The 11,459-nt window shown below is 41.1% G+C and overlaps 1 protein-coding gene across 1 annotated transcript in view; it reads left to right on the plus strand.

Moving 5' to 3' along the window:
• The window catches only part of SNX6 (sorting nexin 6), a 52,312-nt gene extending 42,903 nt beyond the window's left edge, over positions 1-9,409 (plus strand). The window contains exons 12-14 of the mRNA XM_090270148.1: positions 1,513-1,672; positions 1,755-1,840; positions 8,682-9,409. Coding sequence (XP_090126274.1) covers positions 1,513-1,672; positions 1,755-1,840; positions 8,682-8,735 — 300 coding nt within the window. The 3' untranslated portion in view covers positions 8,736-9,409. The remainder of the gene's footprint in view (positions 1-1,512; positions 1,673-1,754; positions 1,841-8,681) is intronic.
• The last annotated feature ends 2,050 nt before the right edge of the window (positions 9,410-11,459 follow it).

Raw genomic sequence — 11,459 nt, forward strand, 5'->3', positions numbered from 1 at the left:
TATGACCTTCAATTAGGCACTGGTTTCTTAGGTATGACACCAGAAGCACAGAAAACAGAAAATAATAAATTAAGACTTTATTAAACACTTTGGTGTGGCAAAGGACACTTCCAAGTAAAAAGACAATCCACAGACTAGGAGAAAATATTTGTAAGTCATGTAAGTGACTGGAATCCAGAATATATAAAGAACTCCTGTAACTCGGTAAAAAGACAAATAGCTCAATTTTAAAAATGGGCAAAGAACTTGAATAAACATTTCTTCAAAGAAGATACAAATGGCGAAAGAATACATAGAAAGATGCTCAACATCCTTAGCCATCAGGAAAATGCAAATGAAAACCACACTGAGATACTGTTTCACACCCACTAGGTAGCTTTAATCAAAAAGAAAGGTAACAAGTGTTGACAAGGATGTGGAGAAACTGGAACACTCATACAGTGCAGCCACTTTGGAAAACAGTCTGGCACGTTCTCGGTGGGTTTAATGGAGAGTTAGGTGAGTCAGTAATTCCACTCCTAAGTAATTAAATATAAAAGAGAAGCGAAAAAAGTTTTTTAAAAACCATAACAATAATTAATAAATAAATAAAAGAAATAAAAACATGTCCACACAAAAACTTATACACAAATGTTCATAACAGCATTAACTCATAATAGGCAAAAAGTGGAAACAAAGCTAAATGTCTATCAGCTGACGAATGGATAAGTCAGCAGGGTGAATTCATACAACGAAATATTAACACAGATCAACTGGAAACTTTATGCTAAGTTTAAAAAGCCATACACCAAAGGCCACGTATTGTATTTCATTTTTTTAATGAAATGTCCAGAATAGGTAATTTTATACAAACAGAAAGCATTAGTGGTTGTCGTGGTGAGTGAGGATGGAAAGTGACTGTTCAAAGATATAGGGTTTCTTTTTGGGTGACAAAAATATTCTAAAATTGATTGTAGTGCCCTGACTGGTATAGATCAGTGGATTGAGCACCAGCCCGCAAACCGAAAGGTCACCAGTTCGATTCCTAGTCAGAGCACATGCCTGGGTTGCGGGCCAGACCCCCGGTTGGGGGCGTACAAGAGGCAACTGATTGATGTTTCTATCGCACATTGATATTTTTCTCCCTTCCTCCCTCCCGTCCCCTCTCGCTAAAAATAAAGAAATAGAATCTTTTAAAATATAAAATAAAATGGTTGTTGTGATGGTTAAACAACTCTGTGAGCATTCCCAAAACTGTTGAGTTGCGCACTTTGAATGAGTGAACTATATGGCATGTAAATTATGTACCAATAAAGCTGTTATTTATAATAAAAGAAGAAGAAAAAAGAAACAAACACCGAAGGGTAACTGGCATGTGGTATTCAGCCCTGAGAACGATTAGGTGGTGGCAGTGGCGGGGGCAGCGAAGGCAGCAGGCAGCGAGTGGAGGCGGTAGTGATGGTGGTTGTGGTGGCTGAGGCTAACTACCAGAAATGTGCGGCGTGTGTTATTGTGACGCGTTCTGTTCTATAGGATCTCCTCTATCGAAGATCTAGGTCACTAGTGGATTATGAAAATGCTAATAAAGCACTGGATAAAGCAAGAGCAAAAAATAAAGATGTTCTACAGGCTGAAATGTCCCAACAATTATGTTGTCAGAAATTTGAAAAAATATCGGAATCTGCAAAACAAGGTACTGTTATATTGACCTTTAATAAGGTATGCTTTACACTAGTGTATAAATTAAATAGTTAATACCAATTTCTCGTTCACAGAACTCATAGATTTTAAGACAAGAAGAGTTGCGGCATTCAGAAAAAATTTAGTGGAACTAGCAGAGTTAGAACTGAAGCATGCAAAGGTAATGTCGTATGAAAGGTTTAGTAATTTACGGAACTTACAATTTAGAAATAAGTCAGTTATGAAATTGATTCCAGGGGATGGTACTATAAGAACTATTCCTGAACTGAAATTACATTTTCTAAGGTGGTTTTACTCTTTAAAAAGTTTGGTTTTAGTAAAAAAAAGAAAAAAAAATTCTCTTACGGAGTTTTTCACAGTATTTATTTACTTCACATTGAGCCCTTTCTTGTAGCTAATACAAAGCTTAGCCCAAACCTTATAGTAATTTTTAAAATAAATAAATCTTAGAATTGGGAGGGATTTTTAAACATTATCTAATTCAAACAGGAATCTTTTTTTTTTTTTCTTTTTCTTTTTTGTCAGTCATCCATATTTATTGAGTTATGTAAGTTATGAGAAGGACTTTACTGTGTGACATAGAAAAAGGTGGAAAAAATTAAGAACACTACAAAGAATAATATCTATCATGTCTCTGATGATCAGTTCTACAAGATTCTAGTCTCTAATATGGAACCAAATATCACTTTTTTAACTAGTTGTTTAAAAATAAGTATTTCTGAATATAAACAAACATCACTTGAAAATTTATTCAATATTGCTGTCTTCGGTCAGAGGGACTGAAAATTAAAAACGTATTCAAGCCCTGGCTGGTGTGGCTCAGTTGATTGAACTCCAGCCTGTGAACCAAAAGGTTGCTGGTTTAGTTCCCAGTCAGGGCAAATGTTTGGGTTGTGGGCCAGGTCCCCCGTTGGGGGCGTGAGAGAGGCAACCCATCGATGTAGCTCTCGCACATCGATGTTTCTCTCCCTCTCTTCCACTCTCTGTAAAATAAATTTTAAAACAATTGTTTAATGTATTCAAAATCACAAAACTATAAGTATTGAAGAAAATTAAATAAACTTTTAATTTTGATACTTCTATAGCATTTACACTTCTAAAGTTATTAAAGCTTAAACACGAATCAACCTCTCTGTAACATCGACGTATTTGTCAAAGTTTTGCCATGTAAAATAAGGAAGATAAGTTTTTATCCCTCTTTTACAGTTTATCCTTCAAATATATGAATATTTTATATTACATGTATATCTTCTCTCCTCCAGGGTAGACATCTTTGGGCTAAATAATTTTCATCCTATATGCCTCAACAAGTTTTTAATAATATTATTACCCTCCTGTCATTGCCCACTTATTTATTGGTTGGTTGGTTGGTTGGTTTAAAGAATTTATTTATTTACGGTAGTCCCTCGCTGTATCGTGGTTCACTTATCGCAGCCTCACTGTATCGCGGGATTTTTTTTTAATATCATATTTAATTATTTATCGCGGATTTTTCGCTATATCGCGGGATTTTGCGGTACTGTATACGTATGTTGTTAAAGTTACGTAGGTTTAGGAGTGTAGAATAAATGTAAGGTTCCTACTTCGTGTGGGGGGGGGGGTCTAGAACGTAATACCCGCGATAAGTGAGGGAATACTGTACTTTTAGAGAGAGGGGAAGGGAGGGAGAAAAGGAGAGAAATATCAGTCAGTTGCCCCTCGCAAACCCCCAACTGCGGACCTGGCCTGCAACGCAGGCAGGCATGTGCCCTGACTGGGAATTGAACCAGTGACCTTTCAGTTTGTGGACGACACCCAACCCACTGAGCTGCTCCAGTCAGGGTCCGTCATTGCTCTTTTAAAATATTGTACCCAAAAGTGAAAATGCTTTTCTATACACAGACTGATTACTGTACACATTTCTTTTTTGTTTTTGTTTTGATTTTTATAAGCGTTTGAACCAAACTGAGGACAATGTCGGGAAGGAAGATCTCAAGTGCTCCTATTGTACACATTTTTTTAAAGTATATTTTACTGATTATGTTGTTACAGTAGTTCCAGTATATGTTTTTCCCTTTGCTCCCCTCTGCCCAGTACCCCCCTTCCCTCCCGCAATCCCACCCCCACTTAGTTCATGTCCATGGGTTGTGCATATAAGTTCTTCAGCTTCACCCTTTCCTGTGTTATTCTTAACTTCCCCCTGTCTATTTTGTACCAGCCAATTATGCTTCATAATCCCTGCACCATTTTCCCATTTCTCCCCCGACCCCCTCCCAGCTGATAACCCTCCAAATGATCCCCATACCCGTGATTCTGTTCCTATTCTGGTTTGCTTAGTTGGATTTTGTTTTTATTTTTTAGATTGAGTTGTTGATAGTTGTGAGTTTGTTGTCATTTCAGTGTTCATAGTTTTGGTCTTCTTTTTCTTAAGTAAGTCCTTTTGACATTTCATATAATAATGGCTTGGTGATGATGAACGCCTTTAGCTTTCCCTTGTCTGGGAAGCACTTTATCTGCCCTTCCATTCTAATTGATAGCTTTGCTGGTTAGAGTAATCTTGGCTGTAGGTCCTTGCTTTTCATCACATTGAATACTTCTTGCCAGCCCCTTCTTGTCTGCAAAGTTTCTTTTGAGAAACCAGCTGATAGTCTTACAGGCACCCCTTTGTAGGTAACTCTCTGCTTCTCTCTTGCTGCTTTTAAGATTCTCTCTCAATCTTGAACCTTTCGCATGTTAATTATGATGTGTCTTGGTGTGGTCCTCTTTGTGTCTAGCTTCTTTGGGACTCTCTGTGCTTCCTGGACTTGTATGTCTATTTCCTTCACTAGATTTGGGAAGTTTTCCTTCATCATTTTCTCACATAAGCTTTCAATTTCTTGCTCTTCCTCTTCTCCCTCTGGATCCCCTATGGTTCGGATGTTGGCACGTTTAAAGTTGTCCCAGAGGTTCCTAAGCCTCTCCTCATTTTTTTTTTCGATTCTTGTTTCCTCATTCTGTACTGGTTGACTGTTTTTTTCTTACTTCTGTTCCAAATCATTGATTTGAACCCTGGTTTTCTTCCCTTCACCATTGGTTTTAACATTGTGAAACATTGCCCTTTAAACAAGCAGACTCTGCTGAGAGACTGGCAGTTTCTTCCTCCTGCCCAACCCCCACTGGTTTGCACAGTCAGAGTAATGAGGCTTTATTTTCCCGGGTGCTGGAACCATGAGCTGTGCAGTCTGGTCTCGTGCTGGGAGTGCTCTCCAGGTGTCCCTCCCGACTTTTTAAAACATGTGACAGCGCTTCCCGCCAGCCTGCCACTGCTGATGCTACTGCTGCTGTCGCCAGCACCGCACAGCTTCCTCTCCGCCCCTCCTACTTGTCTGGATGAGTATTTCTTCTTTATATCTTTGTTTGCTGGACTTCCATGCAGCTTGATTTTCTAGAACTTCTGGTTGTCTCTAGTTTTGAGGTAGTTGTATTCCTTCTTAGTTGTGGAGGGAGACGCAGCGTGTCTGTCTACACCTCCATCTTGGCCGGAAGTCTGTACACATTTTTAACAGCACGTTTTACCTGTATAAGATAAGGGGAGTTTTTAACTGTCATACTGCACCAGCTTGAGTTTTGGCTTATAATCCCAGCTCTTTTATTTTTTTCTTATGAGTCACTTGAACCTCCCATTGGTAATGGTATATTTAAATTGTTTTAGTAACTTTTTTTCAGTTTTATGGTAAAAAATATAAAATTTACCATAGTCACCATATTTTTAAATTTTTTCATTGATTTCTTTAGGGAGAGAGGAAAAAGAGGGAGTAGGGGAGAGAGAGAGGAACATCAGTTTGTTGTTTCAATTATTTATGCATTCATTGGTTGATTCTTATATATATGTGCCCTGACCGGGGGCTGGACCCGCAACGTCTACGTATCGGGACGATGCTCTAACCAGCTGAGCTGCCCAGCCAGGGCATTAATCATTTTTAAGTGTACAGTCCAGTACTGTTAAGTACATTCACATTGTGCAACAGATCTCTAGAATATTTTTTATTTACTGAGCAATTTAACAGCTCTATTTATAGCTGTTAAATCTTTTGGTTGTTTTTTTGTTTGTTTGTTTGTTTTTTTAATCCTAGCAGTGGAATTGCTGGTTCAGAAAGCAGTTCCCTTTTCAGTTTTTTGAGGAAATTCCATACTGTTTTCCATAGTGGCTGCACCAGTCTGCATTCCCACCAGCAGTGCACCAGGGTTCCCGTTTCTCCGCATCCTCGCCAGCACTTGTTGTTTGCTGATTTGTTGATGATGGCCATTCTGACTGGTGTGAGGTGGTATCTCATTGTAGTTTTTATTTGCATCTCTCTGATGGCTAGTGATGTTGAGCATTCTTTCATATGCCTATGGACCCTCTGTATGTCCTCTTTGGAGAAGTGTTTGTTCAGGTCCTTTGCCCATTTTTTAATTGGGCTGTCTGCCTTCTTGATGTTGAGTCGTATAAGTTCTTCATATATTTTGGAGAGCAATCCCTTGTCTGAGGTATCATTGGCTAATATGTCTTCCCATATGGTTGGTTCCCTTTTCATCTTGCTGAGCAGAAACTCTTTAGTTTGATGTAGTCCCATTTGTTTATTCGTTCCTTTGTTTTCCTTGCCTTAGGAGATGTATCGGTGAAAATATTGCTATGTGGGATATCTGAAATTTTCCTGCCTATGTTTTCCTCTAGGTCTTTTATGGTGTCACGGCTTGCATTTAAGTCTTTGATCCATCTGGAGTTTATTCTGGTGTATGGTGTGAGTTGGTGGTCTAGTTTCATTTTTCTGCATGTCCCCTGTCCAGTTCTCCCAACACGATTTGTTGAAAAGGCTCTTTTCATCCCATTTGATGTTCTTTGCCCCTTTGTCAAATATCACTTGACCATATAGACCTGGGTTTGTTTCTGGGCTCTCTATTCTGGTCCGTTGATCTATATGTCTGTTCTTATGCCAGTACCAGACTGTTTCGAGTACCGTGGCCTTGTAGTATAGTTTGGTATCAGGTATTGTGATTCCTCCTACTGTGTTCTTCTTCCTCAAGATTGCTGTGGCTGTTCAGGGTCATTTTTGGTTTATAGCTGTTAAATCTTAGCTTGCTAGTTTTATAAGCCCAGTGCATTCATATCTTTTAAAAATATTTTCCTAAATGTGCAGATTATCACATGTGCTTCATCCTTCCTCTACACACACACACACACACACACACACACTCACTCTACACCTAGACACACCCAAGCTGGGTGCTCGAGGTGCACCTTTCATGTGGGCTGTGTACACCCTCCTCTTGTAGTTGAACCTTGGTTGTTGTTGGCAGGTCAATGGGAGGGATTTACCCAGGCCAGTCAGCTACAAGGACTGGCTGTGACCACTGACCACCAACCTCTGCCCTCTGTGGAGGTTCAGCTGTGCAGGGGGAGGGAGTCCACTGAGTGCGCTGGCCCTGGAGTTTTCCAGGCGGTGCAGGCCTAGGTCAGCCCCCAACTGTGTTTTACCTGGCGTCACCCTGCCTGAGCTATAAAACAATCTGAGATGGCTGCTACTTGTGCTGGGCCAGGAGCTTCCCAGGCAGAGCCAAGTTGTGAATCTAGTCTGGCTGCTGGTAGTGCCAGGCCTGGGGGGCTCACTGAGGCCAGCTATTGCTTGTTTGATAGAATTTGGGAAGTTGTGAAGCATGAGCCAAGACCAGCCATTCATATGGAAAAGTAGCTTAGGTGGGCCTGTAAGTTCGGTGGGGCGGGGTCTCTGGGGATCTCCAAGGCGGGTCAGTGTTAGCCAGGTTGAGGGAGTCTCAGATATGGCACCAGTTTGCTGGCTCTGTAGGGGGAGGTTTTAGAAAAGAGACAATGGCCTCTGCTCACCTTGCTGCCAGACACTTCAGTTTCTCCCTGTATGCCACTGGTGCCTTTCAAGCTACTACCCCGGTGCTGGAGCTCAGAGGGGGTGAGTCTGAGTAGGGGAGTCCGTGTGTGGGTTCTTTAAGAGGAACTGCTTGGGGTTTCAGTAATTTCTTCCACCAACTCAATCCCCACTGGTTTTTGCAGCCAGAAGTTGTGGGGACTTATCTTCCTGGCGCTGGAACCCTGGGCTGGGGGGCCTGATGTGGGGCCGGGACTCCTTGCTCCAGAGGTATCCCTCCTGAATTTTTATCCACCACACGTGGGTGAGAGACCAGCCCATTCTGTGTCTGCGCCCCTCCTACCTGTCTCGATGGATGTGGTTTCTTTAATTCCGTAATTGTCCGACTTCCATTCAACTCGATTTCTGACAGTTCTGGCTGATGGTTCTGTATTTTAGTTGTAATTTTGATGTGGTTGTGCAAAGAGGTGAGCCATGTCTGTGTGTGCCACCATGTTGACCGGATCCCTCACCCCCATTTATATATGATGTAATCTAAATATACAGGGTGGGGCAAAAATAGGTTTACAGCTTGTGTGGAAAATAATATAGTAATTTTAAATAATAATTTAAGAATAAACTTTTGCATATTCATAACTGTAAACCTACATTTGCCTAACCCTGTACTTAAATTTGTCTTTACACATCTCTAAATTTGGGTGCCAGTTTACATGTCTTACGGATGGGTACTTGGGTATGAATTTTATAGAATACTTTTGTATGCAATCTTACTATTTTTCTAAAAACTGCTATAAATCTATGCTAATATATATGTTAATGGCTAAAGGAATGTGATAAGAACCTATCTTATAGTCAGAAAACGTTCAGTAGTTTAACTTGGACACAAGGGGCATCTTTTATCCCTCATTAGAACATGCCAAATCAAAACAATTTATATTGGTCTAGATGGAAATTTACTGAAGAATCTAGTATGTGGAAAATATTGCACATGAAACAAATTACGTAACTATGTCTTTGAATCTTTGTATATAATAAGTAGCTGTTTCCAAAATTCTTATGTCTTAACAAATTGAAAGTTGTGTGATGTCTAATACTTTATATTTTCAATAAGGCTCTTCCAAACCGTTTGAACGTCATAGTTTATTGTCCCTTCCGTTTCAGGGTAACCTACAGTTGCTGCAGAACTGCCTGGCAGTGTTAAATGGAGACACATAAGCCACACTGCACCCTCGGTTTAAAAAGGGCTGCCTTCCTTCAGACTTTATTTCTGTTTTCTTAATGATGTTAGGCATTTACTCCTCATTGGAAGCAAACGAAACAGCTGACAACGTGCATCTTCCTCTCCTTTCTGAGAAACCGTGGAGCCCTGCCGCCCACAGGTGCTGCGGGCCTGTGGTCAGCGCTGCACGCCTGCGCCTGCTGCGCCCCGGGGCAGTCGTCGCTCGTGCGCCTCCTTTTCAAAAGCCCGAAGTTCAGTCTTTTTTTAAGTAGCCTCTATAACTGTGTTTGTTTTATGAATAGTATTCCTTACGGCTGCCAATCTTATTTACCTTTAAGTGATTTCTGAAGTTTAACCCTTTCAAAATATATTCTTCAAACAAGATAAAAGATTGCCATTTCCTTTTGTTCATTCATGTATCCTGGTAAAGCATCTTAATCAAACTTATTTTTAATTAATGAATATTTCTTAGAAGTTTTGGGACAGACTTTATGTAATCTTTCTAAGTATGATTTCTGAAGAAAAGCAAATGCATTAGTATGTTTGCCTTAAACTTGTAGACTAAACCAACTATTGTCAAATAAAGTGATAACAGTGATGGTTTTTAACTGTGTCATTGTATCACTCAAAAATCTGGAGTAGCTATAATAAACCTACTCCTATATCATGATTTACAGAGCAGGTCTTAGTTTTTGGTATTTCCTTAAAAGTGACATACTGAACCAAGTTCACCAAACCCTTTACAAAAGAATAAACTTCAGCTGGTGTATCTCTCCACACAATGCCCCTCTCCTTTCTTGGAGAGTGCATAAAAACTTTACTCTCTACAAAAGAGAGAGAGAGAGAGAGAGAGAGAGAGAGAGAGAGAGAGAGAGAGAGAGAGAGAGAGAGAGAGAGAGAGAACGAGAACTGCTGCTTTGCGTTTAGCCCTACATAGAAGATATAGAAGATGGAATTGGGCAGAGGCAGGTTAGAGATGACAGCTTTTCTTTTTTTTCTTTTTCTTTTAAAGATTTTATTTGTTTTTTTTAGACAGAGGGACAGGGAGGCAGAAAAGGGGAGAAACAGCTGTCTGTTGCCTCTTGCACACCCCCAACAGGGACCTGGCTGGCAACGCAGGCATGTGCCCGATCGGGAGTCAAACCAGCAACCTTTCAGTTTGTGGGAGGACACCCAGCCCACTGAGCCACACCAGTCAGGGCAAGAGGACAGCTATATTTAAAGTTTCAGAGCTGAGAATATGGTCTGTTAACGGTTTCCTCGATTCCGTCCTTAGCACAGCCAATTAACCATGTAACATGCCATTGAGCCCCTTGGTAGTTAATGCCAGTGTATAGATGAGTATGGAGAGAGAGAAGTCTGCTCTAGGGAACAGCACTTCTAATGTGAATGAACATTATGTCATGCCTGTTTAAATTTAGGTTGAGTGGTTGGATTTTTCTACTGTCTTTTTTTAAGATTTTATTTATTTTTAGAGGGGGGCGGGGGAGGGAGGAAGAGGGAGAGAAACATTGATACGAAAGAGAAGCATCGATTGGTTGATCAGTTGCCTCTTGTAGTCACCCCACCCAGGGACCTGGTCTGCAGCCCAGGCATGTGCCCTGACAGGGAATGGAACTGGCAACCTTTTGCTTCACAGGATGGCACCCAACCAAGCCACGCCAGTCAGAGCACCACAGTCTGTTTCTTCAGTTTTCTCCCCTTTGGAAACCGCAGGCATTTGAGTTGGTCACCCTTCAGATGGATTCCTAGTTAGTGTATGTCTTCCCAAGCCATTCTGAAGAATGCCTGGTCTAGGTCTCAAGGCTAGTCAGGATGATTCTGGTCTTCCTCCACAACCTCAGTGCTGTGCTGGTTAATGTTTCTTTAACTGATGTTCTCCAATGCCATTTGAACTGTTCATTTTTCTGTTGACTGAGAGATCTCTGTGTTTTGTCCTTCGTGTCACTTTCACTGGTGAAAATATGGCCATGCAATTGCTTACCAAATGAGTGAAAATGGGATGGAGAACCCTAACTTCAGGATTCAGTGGGGTTCCTTCACAGGGTGCCCTTGTGGCCTTAAGGCAGGTTCACTTGACCTCTTTCTGTTTCAGTTTCTCTACTATAAAGGGCATATTGACCTACCTCACAGGGGTGTTGTGAGGATTAATAAATGTTGGTACAGTGCTTTGGAAATGTGAAGGTTCTCTGTAAATGCTAAGAAATAGCAAGTGCAGGGCAAAAAGCTAACCGTGCCCATCAGTTAATCTGTACCAAGATGGCCTTGAGGGGAAGGAGGTAGAGCAAGCAGGTCGGTACACCTCCTTGGCCCCTTACATTTTTAGAGCACTTGTGGGGGTGGGGGTCGACTGGAAGCAGCAGTGTGGGGACAGGGAGTGGAGAGTTGTTTAATGCGTAAATGAGTTGACTACCACACTTTGCAAGGGTTTTCTCACTAACGAATCCTGTAAATTAGGTAAAGAATATGTTACCCTCTCAAGGGCATACCTAAGAAAGATTTTACTCTGCACGTTCAGAACAACTTGGTTATTCCATAGCTCACTTGTTTGTCCCTGATAAAAATAGCCAGCCTGGGGTGGCAGCCAGAAGAATGTGGGGTGAGGAGCTGTTTTCCTTTTTTGTTTTGTTTTTAAGATTTATTTGCTTTTAGAGAAAGGGGAAAGGAGGGAGAAAGAGGGAGAGAAGCATCCATTGGTTGCCTCTTGCAGGAGGACCAGC

This window comes from Furipterus horrens, unplaced genomic scaffold (genome assembly GCF_987537825.1).
Source record: "Furipterus horrens unplaced genomic scaffold, mFurHor1.1.pri manual_scaffold_3, whole genome shotgun sequence".
NCBI classification, from domain to species: domain Eukaryota; kingdom Metazoa; phylum Chordata; class Mammalia; order Chiroptera; family Furipteridae; genus Furipterus; species Furipterus horrens.